The 19025-nt window shown below is 41.3% G+C and overlaps 1 protein-coding gene across 8 annotated transcripts in view; it reads right to left on the bottom strand.

Moving 5' to 3' along the window:
- LOC135501589 (synaptotagmin-5-like) overlaps positions 1-19025 on the bottom strand; it is a 133143-nt gene that overhangs the window by 40044 nt on the left and 74074 nt on the right. For 4 of the 8 annotated variants that reach the window (XM_064793766.1, XM_064793769.1, XM_064793770.1 and 1 more), the window contains exons 4-5: positions 11987-12070; positions 9108-9191 (exon numbers count right to left, since the gene is read on the bottom strand). The exons of the other annotated variants lie outside the window; for them this stretch is intronic. In XM_064793766.1, the coding sequence (XP_064649836.1) occupies positions 9108-9191; positions 11987-12070 (168 nt within the window). The remainder of the gene's footprint in view (positions 1-9107; positions 9192-11986; positions 12071-19025) is intronic. 8 annotated transcript variants of the gene reach the window in all.

The raw sequence follows: 19025 nt of genomic DNA, 5'->3' as shown, positions 1-19025 counted from the left end.
TGGGACTAGGAGAGAACGATGCACAGTAAAGCCCGCAGCACACTAGCCGCCAACTTTGGCGACAAGAACCGTTCAGCTGACGCCTCTCGACGCCGAAGTTGGCGGCCAGTGGATCCCGGTCAGAGCACACCTGCCCAGAATCGGCGTCCAGTAGCGTCTTTTCCGCCACATTGGCTGCCATTTTGAAATCATGTGACATCAAGACACATACTGATTGCCCATAGCCTCGCCGCCGACGCAAATTCAGGCGGCAATCCGTAGCCCACCTGGCTTCTTCTTGCGTTCAAACGCGGCGACACGCGTCAAAAATCAAACATGTTAGATATTTGGCGTTTAGTTGCGGCAAGTGGCGGCAAGTCGCGTTCGCCGACGCCGTTCGTAGCAGACTAGGGATTTTTCAGGCGTTCAGGACTCTTGCGGCAAAAAACGCCTGTGAACGCTGAAGTTGGCGGCTAGTGTGCTACGGGCTTTAGGGAGCTGGGGCAGTTTGAATTCGTGATTAAGCTCCGAATACAAGAAGCATAAATAGCACCAAGTGATGGACCTTGACAAAGTAGAGACAATCTCGTTGACTTTCTGTCCCTTAATCAGGCCAACTCATCTGTCTACTGCCTACAGTCTCCCGCACATGAATTGAGTCCACAACTTGAATGAGTCGATCTATTTGGAGTGTTGTGACTGAAATATGATTATAATCAATAGCGTTCATGATGAATAGGATCATTAGTAAATCGTGTTGTGATTTTTACTTGTTGGTGCGTGTAACTGGTTCTGCGTGGCCTTCAGATGTTACACTCCAAGGCCGCCAGGACAATGACTCGCGTGAAGCGCAGATGTCACACTCCAAGGCCGCCAGGACAATGACTCGCGCGAAGCCCACACGCGTAATCATCAACAGCTTTAATGAGGTGAGAGAAAACTTAAAGGCAATTTCTAAAAGATTTCCCTGGTTCTATTGCTTGGAGAAGTGTCAAGGATACAGCATGGGAACGGATTTTAGTTAAATAAGAAATTGAGAGATTGCTGTTTTGGTACTGGCTTGAGCGTTATAATTATGATGACGCGTTTAGGACGCAACCCTGAAATGTCCATCGCCTTTCTTTGAGCGCCAACAGAGAGCTTTATAATCATAAAATCAAACCAGATCGATCACAGGAAAACCCGATACTTAAACGGTTAAAGTGTGATTAGCAGCCTCCGATCTCATTCTTTCACTTGCGATGCATCTTCAGTTATTGCATTTCATCACATCTCATGTAGTCGTAATGAAGCAGATTAGATCCAGGGGTTGCACCCCGGAGAATAGACACGAGTCATGAGGCAGCTTTTACGACCTTTGTACGTCTTTGATGAGCTTTATCTATCAGAGGACCTCAGGACGATCGGAGGGATGGCTTCAAAATGTCAAAGGTCATTCATTACCTTGAAAGGTGGCGCTGCGGGAGGATAGTGGTACGGCTCCACATCATAAAGGCAGCAACTTCGTGGTTGGAACAGTACCAACTACGGCAACTATGAAATCATCGCAGCCAACGAGTATCTTAGTGCCATTAACATTTTTGTCATCAGTGTCTTATTTAGGAGACACCTGACTAACTGCCGCTGACCATTGGTTTTATCGCCTTGAAACAAGCAATGGTATAATGATTGTTTGCTTTATGTAACACAGCTTTGCTTGCGAGGAGCGCTTGGTTATCGTACCACTGAATATATCATCAAGATGTAATTGAGACAAGGAGGATATCTTCCCAAAGTCCTTCTTCACTCTATTGATTTGAGAAAATCGCTTTAGTGTCAAAAGATAAAGATATAAAGCTAATAAAAATACATTTCCTGGTGAAACTTTATAATCATGATCCTGCGGTTTTGTTTTTATACTTCAGCCAGGTAATGAGATTCCTTGTTTGGAAGCCTCTTCATCTGTCAGTTCTAATTTGACCGCTAAGCTCTCTGTGACCGACATTTTCACAAACCCTCGCGCCTTCAGGTTTCAATTGTACTTGGAGTACAAGTTGTTTCATAAAATTAATGATACTGCCCGAGTGTCTGATCCAAGTCATTAGATCACACAAGTTGGTTTTCTCCGGGTTCAGAAACCTTGAGACTGCAAGTCCAAAGTAAACAACAACTGGTGACGAGGATGAGACATCCCATTTCTTCATCAGCTTTGTTCATCCTCGTGATCAGCAGCATCGAGGGACATTTTTCATTAACTCCGCCGCAACCAAGGAGCATGACAGAGCATTCTGCCCAGCTATTGTATGAGAGTATCTTTTGTGGTTTTCTCTTTCAGGATGTTGATTACTTGGGCCACAGATCTTTAGCCCGTCATCTGGGATTCTGAAGGAGACATGCAATATAGACGACATTATTAATTGCTGCGCCAGGCCTGGGTGATGCATTGTGGGTAAACAGACGAGACATTGCGTCTGCTACAAACTATTCTCGCATCAATTCGTCAACATCGCTTATAGGGCATCCAGTTCTCCCATAATCCAGTTATGTCCTCAGAAGAGCCACTATCATTGCAAATCATGGTATATCATCATTTCCTAAAAACGCAGGATGCATGATAGGACAGTTTGACAACATGGCTACTTTGAGTTGTTATGTAACGTTGGTAAAAGAACAGTGTCGTGCCTAAGAACATGATATTTGTGTGTAATGAGGAACTCTTCTGATCACCATAGCGACACGAAAACAGCCCAAGCGAGTCTGGTAACAGCTTACCTCATACTCCTGGAGACAATGATATATCACAGAATAGGCATGGTGCCTTCCAAACGGGACGCATAGGGTTAATACCTGGTCACCAGACATGAGGGTCTTCACCTGGAACCACCCACGACAAGCTCTCACAACATACTCAAACTAGCATCATGTGTTGCCATGGTTACGGTATAGCGCTATCAAGAATGTGGCGGTCTAATTCTATTGGATCGCATTGTTCATTTATCAGGTGAAGGGATTTATTCGCTCGATTCTCTGAGATGAAATATCCATGTTTCGTGAGGAGAAATTGTTATCATGAACATGAAATCTGTTCACTAACTAAATCATTGAATTTGCGGAATATTCTGAAGTCGTATCATGTCGTCATCAATTAGATTATGACATACTCATGATTGACACCTGTCATGGGGGCTGGTATGCCCAAATGAAAAGTCAAGTGAAGCCACCGACACATTATAGTTCATTCGTAAATGTTATGTTCGCGTCGTTTGGGACTCTGGAGGGTAAACTACTGGTTGGATTTCTTTGAAGTTGGATTTTTATTGGTCTCCGACCAAAAACCAAACAGAATCTTTTCATTTTATTAACCATGGTAAAAAATGTGTATGCATTTGTGTACATTGACTTAGTGCACTAAATTCATACATTTTCCGCTCTGTACGGTTTATTTCTCGACCAATCTGGATGAAAAATTCAGGTTATTATTGTTTTTGTCCATCTACTCATAAGCTAAGAATGAATGAGATACATTAAGGAACAAAATATGATCTATCGGGGCCCCTCCAAATGACCATTGGGCAACAACATTACCGAATGGACTACAGTTGAAGAATGATCACTCATGATTCTTGCATGCAGACTCATACGACAAAAGCACGAGAGTAAATCCAAGCTTTTCTTAACTTTACTTGTAGCCTGTGTGAAATTCCTACATCTTGCCCCAAACCTATGCATCCATCAATAACTGCGATGCCTCCTCCAAGGTTAAGATATCCTGAGAACCAAGCCTCTGAAGCCGGTGGATCTTGCCCCAAACTCAACATCCGCTCAAGACAGTCCAGGACAGATTCAATGTGCTATCGCTTTATGAGACAAGACATGTCATTGGTCAAGGCGTACATCCCATTTCCATGTGTGCTCAGAGTACAACTAGTTGTGACCTAAGCAGCTTCACTTTTAAACCCCTCCGCTCCCCTCTGCTCTGGCCTTGACACAATTGTTGAGTGCTGGTTTTGTCAGTGTGTGGAGGGGGAGTACAAGGCACATGCAAGTCTATTAACCTCACCACCAGGCTTGGCCTTTAAGTGGAATAAGCGATGTCTTTATGGTTGTACACACGACAATTTTCATCAATTATAAATTCTCCTCAGACCTTAAATCGGAAATGAGCCCGATCTCCATATAACATCCTCTAAGCATTCTGACTGAAGCGGATCACTCACGAATGGCGGTCATGACTTTCGAATTAGGACAATTTGCAATTTCCATTGTAGCTGTGTGGAGTGTGGGAGGAGGATATCGAGTGAGGTCACATCAATGATCATACCTGGGGTGGAGCAGGAAGTCATAAAACACGAGGCGCTACTGGGAGAGGAGACGTGTTGGTCATGATGATGTACCAGGGATTCTCAGTTATACATCTTAAACAAACACCGCAATCAAATGAAAGTGACTTGCTAAATGTCACTTCAGGTATTGAACCCAAGATGTTCCAGGTCTTTAACCAATGGACCACACCAGCCCTTGGTTGACCTGTCAGCAACCAAGCGCCTCCTGACCTGTGGACGGAGTAGATGGTGTTAATAAACATAGTGGTACCAGTCTGAGTTGGTTCTGCATGATTTTCGTTGCCATGCATGGCATTCAATCACTTCTCCTACTGAAAGGTCATCACATTCACTCTGATTCTGTTATTGAGTGCGCGAAGCAAGAACAATTTCTTCAGCCACAGAATCAGCACTCTATCTGGTCAGAAGAATAGAGAAATGTGCGGAAAATGTGGGTTTTGTAAGAACTGTTGATGCACTATATATCAGTCTTACTCTTTGCTTTTAAAATCTCGAATGTGAGAATTTCCAATCAAAATAGCCAATGATCTTAGTCTACCAATAATAAGTAGTAACTGAAAGCCAAAACAATACACACAGTAAACAGTCGCATTAATTTGCAAAGTAAACCTTGTGATAACTTTGTGTTGACAATGGATTAAGGGGACAACTTGGGCCCGTGATGTACTTGGCAAGGAGGATAATGTGCCAACTCGACACCATGCGCCGCCACTGGTAGTATTACACTGATACCGTTCTCTGATAACATTTTTTACCAGTGTTGGAAGGCAGTTTGGGGCATGGCTTGTGAATTTCAGGCGGCCTAAGGTTTCATCCCGTTCTAGTGCATTGTTTACTGCAGTACAAATAGTTTTCATTAATCCTGTTAGGAGAAGTTACGGTCCTGCTGGAAGCCGTTTTTGAACAAAAAACCAACACATCGTCTGCCAAAGTCGGCCCTTTAAAATTCAAATTTTAGAAGTGCAGTGAACCAAAATGATTTTTTAGGCCTAAGTCCCCACCCCCTCTCTATTTTAAACCAAATATCCTCATGTCTCCACAACAAGGTAGGCCTAAATACTACCAAATGTGAAGACGAAGGAACAGAGACCATAAAAGAATGTCTGAAACGTGACATTTTCCTTTAAATTAAGCAGTATATACAGTGACTTCAACGTTAAAGATCAAAGACTTTCATAAACAAAATATATTTAAATCATAATTATCTTCAGAATGCGAGCCCCTGGAAGATCAGGCTGGCATTTCAGAAATGCAATAAAGAGCAGTTCTTTCGTCGAAGATATCAGCCCACATATCTGTGCCTACTTGTTTAACCCATTGATTTGCTTGGGGCTTGTGTAAAGTTCAAGTCAATTTTTTACCCTTTAATGAAGATTATCTCCAAACGCTTTAGGATCCAGGAGTCTTGGGAGGATGTAAAGAAACAGCTGAAGCATATTACCTAACCTTCCAAGGACCATTGCCATTAATTAGGGCAATATTACCAAGCTGTCGGCTGTCCCAGTCACCTCCTATCCTACATAAGTAGTTTTCATCAACAAATTGCACCAAAAAAAGGAAAAAAGTTCAAAATGTGACTGAATTGTCGCGCATTTCCGATGTTGACTCCGATTTGACCCGAGTTAGCTCTCCATGCATCGATCCTGTCCACGTGGAATGATGCACTATACCCTGTGATGTCTTGGTGGAGAATATCGATTTTTTCCGACGTCACGCTGATGGCGCTTGATTACCCCGCTACTGCGACGATAAATGGAAATAACCTTGCGTTTTAATAGCGGGGTGACGTGAACTCGGACCTCTGCTAGCACTCACGTGGCGGGAAAGGTATTTCGCGCCAGGAATCGTGCGTATTAGAAACAACGAATAGCGCGTTTTTTTACTATCTAAGAGCTGAAACAAAATTTGAAAAGCATCAGGCACGTTTAGAAAAATAGTTTACTGAAGAACAAACAGAAGAACAAACATACTGCAATGATAATGCCAATGGTCCTTTGAAACATGGGAACAACAAAGCGAACACATTTTAACCGTCACTCCTTGATATCGGTCATTTAATGTTCCGTAACTCTTAAACTCAAACTCACTGACCACGTATTGACATGACTGATTTTAAGCACTTTCTATCACTTGTGTCAATCCATTTTCCGAAATTCTCACTCTTCGCAGATAAATTTATTTTTGACCACTACTCTGATCATTGATTGCAAGGGGTTAAGGAAAAGGATAAGTGCTGTCTTTGATCTGGTAATTGCATCACTTTCTAAATTGTTTCCTTCTCACGATGATTGACAGCGTTGTCTCGGCGATATCCTATCCGATATTACGCGCCGTTTATGAGATGATGGATGGCACATTGAGTGTTGGTAATGTCATCAGCTTCATCTCCCTCCTATTCATCACCATCGTCATTAATCATCAACTGCGACTTAAACAATTCAAAGATTATCCACTTCTTTCTTGTCACTTGCATATTCACTCAGCGTGTCTCATTGCACCAAATGGAACTTTGTTTGGGCGGAACATAAAAAAATAAAAATCATTCCACTTCGTAATTTAAAGTTCATCACAGTTTTCCAACCGCTGCAATTCTGATGTCCAAAAGCGAACACTTTTGTGTTTTTGTGTCATCAGTCTTTGGTTGCGAGATATTGGCTGAAGACCTTCGTTGGACAAATGTTCGGGAGAATAATGTCAGAAGGTGGAAGCTGACTGAGTTTTTTAACACTGGGTAAGATACATTCCACTTCAAAGGCCTATATTTGAGTGTGATATCAATTTGACATTTGATCGACAACTTTTGAATACCGATCATTGTCAGTAAGTGTTATTTATTGCAAATATTCATCCAATATAGCCCTTGTCAAGGGCAATATGGATTTCTGTTGCCCAAGGTTAGAGGCCGAGGGTGACATTACACTTGGCAGGACAGAAAATGCATAATGCTTGAGAAAAAGGCTTCATCTTCTCTATAACATAACTTACATGGCTTCTTCTAATTTATAAACTTGGTGGTATCATCCATATTTGCTTTTAAGAACTTTTTGTCATGAAACTGGCCAGGTTCACTCGCTCACTCATCGCGTTGATATTCTGAGTCAGGAAGGCCGACCATTCAACTTTGGACATAAGCAGAGAAGCCAGCGAGTAACCCACGTAATACGACAAACCACCGAATTCCCACAAAAAAAATATTTTTGTTGATTTTTAAAAATAATCTAAATGTTTGCAAATACCATTATTGTAAAAACCTATTTACACCAAATGAAAAGGACAAGGGCCATTTTGCTCAACGTATGGAACTTTGATTGACAAATGTGCTATAGTTACACTCGAATGTAAAATAAACATCATTTGACCTTCGTCAGCTTGAAAAGTAGGTCAGTTCATAAACCCGGGTATAGTGTCATGTATCCCAAAAAGAAGCACCTGTGACAAAAAATTGAAAATTTCAGCCCCCTGGTGGCCAAGTTAAGAATCAGACCAGACAGAAATTTGTTGTCAGGGGTCATCTGGCCTAAGGGGTCATGCATACCAAGTTTAAAGTTCATAACCTAAGCGGTTAAGAAACGTGCTACTGTTTTTTTTAGAATACGACGACGGATGATGGACACTGCGGTATGGTACAGATTCACTGTACCGGCCACCAAAATCCACCAAAATAAGGGAAACAAATTTGATACAAATTAGTTTTACAAAGTGGGAATTTTCAAACTGACAGTAACTGAGTGTCCCCATGATTGGCCATGTGGCATAGACATGTAAACAAATAGAAAAAATTCCATAGCTCATTCCTCGTCATCTCTTCAGTCATTTTGTTAGGCTCTAATCATGTCGGCCGCTTCATTAAACATTTCTCTCAAATCTAGCTGACCACCGTGTGGACACTGCACACACTACGAGATTAAACAGCCCGTCATTCCTGAGATATCACATGCCTTCGATCAGGAACTATCCATCAAGTTCCTTCGTTTACCAAGGACAGGCAAAAAGATGGCACAAAAAGACGGCTATTTTTGCAAGCATAACAAATCAACCTTCGGCTGATGCATATTTAATCCCGTATCTCCCCGCTTATTGCGGGGTGACATTCGGGCTCCACTGATCAGAGCTCGCCTTTTTTCGAAGGTATAATCTGCCTGACAGGTTGCCACTGTACGTGATCAGTAACCGAGTAACCAAGTGCTTCTGTTGATTACTGCCGAGAATCTGCACGTTTCTTATTGAAAACTTCCTTAGTTTTGCAGTTGCAACTGTCGTAATTCATTACATAGTAATGTTTCATTTCCATAGTCACTGCAATTCGCCTTGCAGTCTTCCGGAGCAGCACACTTATCATCTGATACATTCTGGTTTAATTTCACGAAAAAAAACAGGAAAAACACTGCTACTTTGTCCTTATGAAAGCCCACAGACCAATGAGTAACACAGCATCATTCGCATAGCACACACTGACCACCTCAACTTCATGCGTCATCAAAAGATGAGCAACACGAATATTGAAAGAAAAAAGCACAACATGAAATATAGAAAATATGGCACTTGTATAGACATAAGAGCAAGATTTTGTAACAGTGTGATTACGAGACAACCTGTATATTGCAAGGAGAGAAGAATTGGTTGAAATTTTGAGATGCACCATCAGGACCACAACAAGGCAGAAGAATCAAGACCAGAAAGTCGTACATCAGACGGCACGCCGTTTATAAAAACCCACCACCGAGTCTGGTCACACGAGCGACGCCACTACTGGTAAACTAGAGAATTAAAATGGAAGACAGGATAAAATGGAACAGAGAGTTTTACCTTGGGGGGTTTTACCACGATCTCGTTCCCGTATGATATGATTGGGGGTGGGGGCCGATCGCAGCCGACTCACTCTCTTCTTCCCTACGCACGTAAAATAGCACATTTTAACATGGACATGGATCAGCTTTAGTGATGAGATGAATAAAATATGATTGGTCATGTTCATAAGTAAATACATCTGTCGAAAAAAAAAGATGATTAAAGTATCAAAATGATGAGATGAAGGGTTAAAAGGTGATAAATGAATAGGTTAAATTAATCAACAAAAACTGAACGACGAGTATAAATAATTATCGTGTAAATTCTCTCAGAGATGAGCAACAAGAGGTCCAAAGGCCTGGCGCTCAGCTGAAATACATGGGTCAGTTTACACAACTTGGAGAGTATCTGAAGCCAGTTTCAACATCGACTTTGTTTTAAAACATATTGAGATGCCTCTATCATGCATACATAACAGAGATCTTGGACAAATAATGTCATAAAGTGCCGTTTGTCAGTGCAATTTAAGAGGTTTGAGCTATATGACCTTGAGAAGTAGGTCAGATCGAAAACATGGGTGATATTTAATGGAGTCTGCAAAAATGGCATTTTTTTTCGAAAATGACCGCCTACCAAGTTAAAGAACAGGAAAGAAAATGTTAGAGCAACGGAGCATTGATTTGCAACCTTCAATCTTTACTCACAAACAACAAATTAACATTTCCAGATATATTCATTTGACTTGAGTTGTTGATGTTCAACTTATTCATCAATATTTTACACTATTAGACTGACCTGTCACAAAATGCCGAAAGCAACTGACTTCCTTATGTATCATTTATACATGTATATCAAGAACCCGCTTAGGGGTTAAACTGATAAGACAGAGTGGAGCCTTGACAAGCGTCATAACCAACAAACCTTAAATTGTGGGGTCAGACTCCTTTAGCATGTTTAGCAAATTGCAGCGGCACTCCCATTCCTTTCTCATTAGACAGAACTTCCAACAAAACATGTACACCCACCTCATTTCTGGTTTGAGAGCGCTACAATGTTACCTTACTGAATATTCATTATCATATCAGAGCTTATACGCGAGATGAATGCAATACCTGATGTGGTCAATATCACTTAGAATCATACCGATAGACTAGGATGATCAAAAGTTATACAGTCCTGGTTGGGAGGGTTGGGGGATTACAAAACATGAACCTGGTGTGTCTTTGCGATGGACAACCTTGTCCCCAACTCTGATGTGGTGTTTAGGGTTACCAAACCTTTTCACTGGTGTTTTATTTTCACAGATCATTCGAATAACTTTAATTCATGAAATAATCATTTTTTGATTGAAAAGGTCAAAGAAATGTCATTAGACATGGATCAAAAGCATATAGTAATGTTTCACTACCACAGTCACTGGAATTCGCCAAGCATTTTCCCTCAGCAACATTCTGATCATCCAGTATATACTGGTTTAAAGCGAACTGGAACCGCCAAGCCAGTTCGTATGACCTCGTTTTCATTTCCCGCGTATCGGGTGATCAGAACGAGGCATGAATGTAACATGGCGCCTAGCTGTCAATCATTCAGTGACGTCACTACTATGGAATTTACTACGAAAATTCATGAATGAAAGATCGCATGACTCACGTGATTCTCACATGATTCTCAATAATAACAAATTGAACTGCGCATGCTCGGGCACTTGGGGCGGAGCTACAAATCTGAACTCGAATAGGAAGTTGGAAGTTTGACTTTCTCGGGCGGTGAAAGTCGAAAAGTTGAATAAATCGCTCGGCGGTTCCAGTTCGCTTTAAGTTCCCATTCAGGCCCCAGGTTAAAGCGGCCTGTGCACGTCACTCCCAATCAGCAATCTGTGGTATTGCATCAGTTTGTCCTCCCTCCCCCCTGGACGAATTCGTTCACCAGTCAAGCATCAAGGAACGATGGCTGTATGTACTGTCTATGCTGAATGCACCGAAACGAACCCTAGGATCCTTCACAAAGAGCAGGCGAATCTCCCCAGTCACATGCTCTCATCTCAAGTCTGGCCAGCAGCGGCAAGACTCACAACATGATCATGAGGGGGAGGGGGCAGTGCACCAGCCAGTCTCATTACTATAGTGTCAACCAAGCGATCAAGTTCACATCATGAGACAACCTGAAACACACACACGCACAAGAAACGCAGTCCTCATAAATGCTCACAGACCATTGAATAACACGGCATCATTCACATAGCACACACTGACTACCTCAACTTCATACATCATGAAAATATGAGCAAAAAGAATATTGAAATAAATTACAACATAGAATATCAAATTGTGGCACTCGAATATATAGAAGAGCAAGATTTTGTTACGATATGTTTACGAGACAACCTGTAGATTGCAAAGAGACAAAGATTTGTTGAGAAACTCTGAGAAAAAAACACGGACAACAGAATTGCTTTGACAAGCACCAACTTTGATAAGCACCACCTTTTGACAGACTAGTAATTTTTGTCACACGCAATAACAATTGCTCATCTCTGCAATAAAACACTGCAGCGCTTCTTCCAGAATGTTCTTTTAATCCAAACAATCTAATTCCACTTTTTGATTTGAGCTGCAACTTACTCCAAAGAGAGGACACAGACATCGTTGGATTAGTTTCTTGCTACTGCCAAAGGTGGCGCTCAAGCTGTCTTTCAAAGGCGTGTGGCTACAGGATTCTAAGCTTACAAGAATCAGAGGAGGACTAGAAGGCAGAGAATCAAGACCAGTAAATCGTACATCAGACGGCACGCCGTTTATAAAAACCCACCACCGAGTCTGGCCACACGAGCGACGCCACTACTGGTAAACTAGAGAATTAAAATGGAAGACAGGATAAAATGGAACAGAGAGTTTTACCTTGGGGGGTTTTACCACGATCTCGTTCCCGTATGATATGATTGGGGGTGGGGGCCGATCGCAGCCGACTCACTCTCTTCTTCCCTACGCACATAAAATAGCACATTTTAACATGGAAATGCATGAGCTTTAGTCCTGTGACGAGATGATTAAAATCAGCAGGTAATATGAGAAAATGCATAACATCTGATGAGTCGTGTCAACAAGTCGTGAAAGTAAATACACCTGGTTGACTAAAATGAATAAATAAATATCACCAACACCAAAATCAACTCGCTCGTGTCATTGTTACCAAAAATAAGCATAAATTTCCTAAACCACACACTATCCCTTAACCAGCAAACACCCTTGATCGTCTGCGATTGAAGCAACTTATGATGCGTGTGGCGTTCACTGCAGACTTACTCTTTGGATAAGTAGCCATTGTAGTGACCGCCATTCCTTGTTTTTAGTCTTGGGTCACATTCCAAATAATGACTGTTGGAAGATGACTAAAATGCTCCAACAAAGTATATATTATTCAAATCCTCGCAAAATGAGTATTTTGAATGCATAATTTGCCTGTAATCAATGCATTCGCAATAACCTCAAAATTAGGGCTGGTCTCAATGAGCCGCTGCAGAGTTTTATAGCTTATGGATCGAGTGATGATGACACCACACTACATGACCAATGCAGAGCTGACGAATTCCTATAAAAAAAGCAATCACGAGACCGTTATGTACAATGCATACACGCACCCACTGCCCCCTCGCCCCATCACAACTCTTAATTAACCGGCGGATTAGGTTTGAAATGACTTGTCTCCTCGTTGCGCAGGCTATGATACCGGTATGACCTGATGATTCTCACTAGGCTGATCGCCCAGCTTACCGGGTCAACATCATAATCTCACGTGCTTAGATGGGCTTCCACCTGTCTTGATAGCAAAATCAATTTGAAGGTTAACATTATCTTCATGATCAGTTGACGGCAGATTTGACGGGAACTGCAGTAGACTTAAGTTTGATCATGGAGGATTTTCAATGTGGGATATTGAGTTCCTTCCACATCAATATCATGTGTATAATTATAATGAAAAAGGTATCCCTTTTTGTGGAAATGCAGTTCACGTCATACAGTGGAACGTCCCTTAGCAGACACCTCTCTATTAAGGACAATTTCCCTATTAAGGACAATAGTTTTGGTTCCAAAGTGGTTGTATCCACTCAATTTAACCTCTCTATTAAGGAAAACACTTGTTAGTACCGAAAGTGTCCCTGATAGAGAAGTTCTACTGTTAGTATTACGTGTTATGAAGACAACCCATTCAGAATCTGCCTGTTGCGTGTACCATCCCATAATGAGCATCTCCCCGATGATTGAATTAATGAGTATCAGCCTTGGTGATGAAACAGCCTCATCATACGTGTTGATAATGGCATGATCTATAGGTCACGTTAAGGACAGCGGCCAAAACATTCGTAATGCTAACTCAATCCTGTCTCTGGACATTCGCCATACAAGCCTGACAATCTATCATAAACAGATTAGACAAGCATCATACGGTTTTCTCCATGTACGTTTCGTGCAGGTTTGTAGAAATTCCTCTAACGTAAGATACGTCGAGCGTTCATTGTTTGCCGCCTATGCTTGGCCACCCCAGTAATGAGCACAGTGTTTCCGTCATTGGCTTAAGACGAGTCCATTCCAGTCCCTCAAGTGATACCATCTTTTATTTGCCCAGGCCAGGGGCCTGATTCAAGGGATCTCGCTCCAATGTTTATTAAAAAGAATGAATCAATATTGAAGTGAAGTGAATTGCCCAAGCAAAGTGTCAGTATTGGGTATCAAACCTCAACTTTGTTTCATCATGAGAGTGCAACGTCTGCCCCTAGAGCATTCCATGTGAAACAGTCAATTTTAGTCTCTCATTAGCCAGATAACCATCAGAATGATCGCACAAGTTATCTAACACCCATCCTGACAAGTGTTTCCCATTGACCGATCAGGGGAATGGTGAAGTGGTTCGACCGAGTAACCGCACACTTTCATAACAAGCCGCTCAAAGCGGACAGATAACAACACACAGACAACTTGTTGAGGAATTCCTTACATTTAAATGTTTTAATGATGATATTAATCTCAGAATAATCCCCTAATAAAATTGATAATTTCCTATCAGGCCTGTTTTGACAGATAATTGCTAGGCAGCCAGGCAATATGCACTATATACATAGCAAAATTGTAATGAACAATGTTTGGCCAACAATCATGGATCGAGAACCTGCATTTGAAACAAAAAAACTCAAAGATATACGAATCCGCTCTTATAATGCTAATTTTGGTAGAGAATGCATGAGTATTGTCATTCTCTGATTTTTAAGAATTTCACATCTCATGACTATACACAATTGAAACTTAGCACTTATCTTTGCAACTTCGTTACACACGAGGGACTTCTCACCCTCATCATAACGTGCCTCGAAAAGGAATTGTCATCTAAATATACAAATACTGCCATGTTTGCACAACAGCTTCAAAAACTGCTTTCCAAACATCTGGTTTTGAAACAAATGTTAAACAACAACAGCTTTTATCGGTGTAAACAGACAAATTCATTCTGTATGATGGCGGCATCTGTTCAGAGATATATCATTGAGATGCAGAGAAATATGGATCTCAATTCGGAAGGGGTTTCACAACGCCAAAGGTCGAGGTATGACCATTGTACCAAAATTATGATAGTGAATATCGTCGATTCTGACCATTTCAGGGTTAAACACAGCTTTCTACTTTCTGTGCAATGTAGAACGTGTTCACTTGTAAAGTACGTGGCACCTTCTGTTGGCAACAGGAGGCTCGATTTCTCAACCAGGATTTGGGTGGTGAGGTGCTAATGTTGGTTTCACCAAAAAGGAGACACGGCCGAAGATAGTTTTTGGTACCAGTCTGTCTTGAGTGGCCGTTTTTCAGGCTCATCATATTTTCCTGTTGAGTCTTGGTACTCAAATTGAGGCCATCGAGTGTCGTCAAATTCCTCCCAAAGACCGTGGGTGGAACGTTAACATTTGAAATATGGATGGGACTGAATAGATGGACATAAAAACTCAGGTAACTCGGAAGAAGCATCCAAAGATACCCCAAGCAATAATGAATGCCATCACCAGAAAGGTGATCAGGTGAAACATCACCAATCAATTACTGTTTGAGACCATGCTGAAGATATATAAGTATCACTTCAGGACCTAAACCTTCAATCAATAACTTACTAGCCGAGTGGCCCAACTGTGACCAATCCCCGATTTTAACACATAAATGAATATTGTCTTCTTAAGCGACTTCAAAGTACCGGGATGAAAGATGATGTCATTGCATCGGAAAACCCATAAAATATGTTCAATATATATTATTGGATTGTTTGGTGTTAAACATTGATTATTGTCAAGAAAATATATTGAGTTGAAGGTATATTTTCGCATGCTTTCTGTAAAGATATCAGGGAAATAAATTACTGCAGGAAAACGTGATAGATTTATCTGAGGATTAAAGAATTTGGTGAAGAACATATGATTTCCTTTTGAATCGAATCACAATAGGCTAATTAGCATTAGTCGAAATGGTACGACACTAACTGTCTTAGCGCACTAATGTAAGTAAATGTCCTATTCTTATATTCGTATCTGGCTTATATGTACGTAAATGTTTCATCAATTAACTGTTAAATGCTTAGAAAATGCACTCTCCCCGTTGCAACACACAACATTCTTGCATCGGACCTTCACTAGCCCCTAATCATGTTTCATTAATTTGGAAAGAGAAACTGTCCTAGTTGTGAACTAAACATTAGAGCAATACTGTCCGATTCAAAAGTATTTAAAACGGGATTCTACAATGCACGTGGTGGGATAATGAAATCGACAGACTTATGCTGTTCTGCAGCATTTCCAAAAATGTGGTGGAGGATGTTTCTTTTAAATAGTATGTTCTTAGTTGTTAACAATGTATCATCTGAAAACAGGCTAGAGGGAATTCCCTTTAGCTCAGTCGGTAGAGTGATGGCCTTATAAGCGAGAAGTCCCGGGTTCAATCCCCGGTTGGACCTTGATGTTTTTTCTCTGTAACATTTGGCGCCCAACGTGGTAAAAGGGCACTAATAATTTGTTTATATGCTGGTGTGTCTTTGGACAATGAATTAACCCTTTGTATCATGGAACAATCCGTTTGTGAGGACACAACTTTCCCGAACAGGGGGAGTATGTATGTAGTGGTGGCATCATTCCTACTGGCCCAGGCTAGAGGGAAATTCCCTGTAGCTCAGTCGGTAGAGTGATGGCCTTATAAGCGAGAGGTCCCGGTGTAACATATGTGAGTGTTTCTGTTTTTGAGTGTTTCCTCTCATTGTTTGGGAACGCTCAAAAATTGACTGACAAGTTTTTCTGTGTATCCCTCCTATTGAAAAGTCGTGGTCTCTCTAGCTGCCTATTGTTTGGAAACACTGACACATGGGAAACAACCACAGATGTTACACCGGTATCAGCAACTTGAAAATGACGTATTTCTTTTTTCAGATGATATTTGAATAATATGCACTGGTGTTTGTTTGTTACTCAAGGTAACAAAGGGTGTGCCGAGTCAAATTATGAATCACTCCAAATGTTGACTTGTTCTAAACTCTACACAATGCTTGATGCAAGCTATGACACATTTATTACCCCTCATTATTAGATTTGTGATGGATGTAAATAGGCACAGATAAATGATTGTTTGAATAATGATCAGAATGATAACATTATTGTGGCTAAATTAAACATGATCGGCCGGACTGCGTCAATTCATATGCCATACGAATCAACCTCGTTAGAAGCCACAGAGTAATAAAACGGCCGCAAAAAAGTATGTAGAAATATAACAAACGGTCTCTACGCGAACATTTAATTAATGCCAGCTCGCAATGTATGGATCACTTTACTTCATGCAAGCCTCATATCTGATGGAGAGACATCAACAGAGAACAAGAGGCCCAAGGGCCTGGCGCTCAGCTGAAATGGATAGGTGAAGGCAAGGGCCAAGTGTGTGTCGGTAACGTTATTATGAGGCAACGTGAAGCTATAACGTCTAGCACGCAGAAGTGCTGATGCGAAAGACCTTCTTGCTATATCAGTGCATGCTGAAGTACTGAGTTGACGTCACCCTGGTATTATGACGTAAAGTCATTTCTATTGCCGTTGCAGTAGTGGGGTGTGTGATGACGTCAAGGAGTTGTATGGTGACGTCAAAGAGTGGAGTCCTTGTCTTCATGCAGCGTAGGTGGAACTAATAACATGCACATGGAGTGTATTTTGTGAGGTGGGGCCTGGTGCTTTACAATGGTCAAATGAACCGACTGTTGTCTGGACATTGATGAAGTGGATGCAGCCAAATGTTTGGGACGGTCTTTTTTGTATGTGAAGAAAAGAAGATAAAGAGTTGGTTAACAAAATGAACTTTATTGGTGCGGCAGATATTTGATGCCTTTCGGCAGATATTTGAAGCGCCTTGCGGCAGATATTTGTTGCCTTGCAGCAGATATTTGATAACGCTCTCCGGGAATGGAAAGCAGTAAAACGAGTAAGCACACCTCACTCTGAATGTGGGAACAGCAAGTGCTTGACTTGAAATGTGCCAACGACTCCTCTTGCAATAACCAACAACAGTTAATCTGTAAAAAAAGAGAAGAGAAATTAACACTGACTGAATAAAAAAGGGTGACATAGACGGGGAAATGTACACCACCGGATACAGTCTGTGCTTGATCAGGCATCGGTCAGATGATATCCTGAACAAGGCATCTATGGAAGCAAATCCAGAAAGAGACTTTACCTTCGAAGGGCACACTTATTACTCAGTGAAAAGTCAGTCCTGTGGGCTGTTTTCCAATTCAAAATAAAAGTGTAACCTCTTTAAATTAGTCTCACAGACTGAACCATAACACTCAACAGCCAACCGTGCCCACATGATGTGAGCCGAGAGCTGCATGGGCTTAAAGATGAGCGAGTGGTGTACTACATTTTGAAAATTGTCTATCGTCTACGACATGTGACAGAACAGGATCTAGTGGACTTAATGATGAGGTACTATCAAATAAGGTGTCCATCAAATGAATCATGAGGGCCTGTTTGTTGAGTTATACTCTAAGCCTGTCCTATAGGGCTAGGCTATGGTTTTTGTCTTTTTTACACTACAGCTACAGTACAGCCATGCACAGCGCAGTGTACAGACAGTACAGGATTGCAAACCAAAAACATGAGCATTGCTGCGTAACGAAACTGCAGTGGAATTCATACTACGATGTCATAATGTGACTTTCAAAATAATTGTAAACAAACGTAGCCTAAATGGCGAAATTTGTTGCAAAATTGCCAACCACAACAACTCAGGGACCGTAGCCAAAATGGCCGACGGCGAATTCTCCGGTCGCTAGCGCAGTCCATAAACAAGCATCAATTTCACCAACTTTGGGCGCAAGCTTGGTCATCAAAGTTACAGAACTGTTAGAAATACATCCAAACAACATATATATACAATTAAAAGTGCATAAAAATCCCGTTTCAACCTCCGGCCGCTACCTTTTTTTCTCCGCCAGACGCCGGGCCCTACCGGTCGTTATTTAGTGCGACCGCCACCAGAGTGTTTATCACGATCTTTCGCCGTTTTAATAGCGCGTTTTAGGTAGATTAATCAATTATTACATGCATGCATTATATATCACCGAAATGATAATTGCGTAGGCTATTTGAAACTAAGTTCAGATATTATTTTTGATCTTTGAATTGAATTTAGGCGAGTGATTTTTGACACCCGGTCGACATATCAGGACTTGCAAAATTCACGCGAGATCGCTTGCATCATCGGCACGTTTGAAAACCGAATTTCACAAATTCCACAAATATTTATCACATACCATATGTATCACCACAAAGGTAACTCTCTAGACTATTTGAAACTAAGTTCAGATACTTATTTTCACAAAAATTCGAAGCTATGCAAGCGATTTTTCAGTGGTAGAGATCGACGGAAA

Source organism: Lineus longissimus, chromosome 17 (genome assembly GCF_910592395.1).
Source record: "Lineus longissimus chromosome 17, tnLinLong1.2, whole genome shotgun sequence".
Taxonomy (NCBI): domain Eukaryota; kingdom Metazoa; phylum Nemertea; class Pilidiophora; order Heteronemertea; family Lineidae; genus Lineus; species Lineus longissimus.
The sequence above is the reverse complement of the archived record's forward strand: the minus strand, read 5'-3'. Positions and strand labels throughout refer to the sequence as shown.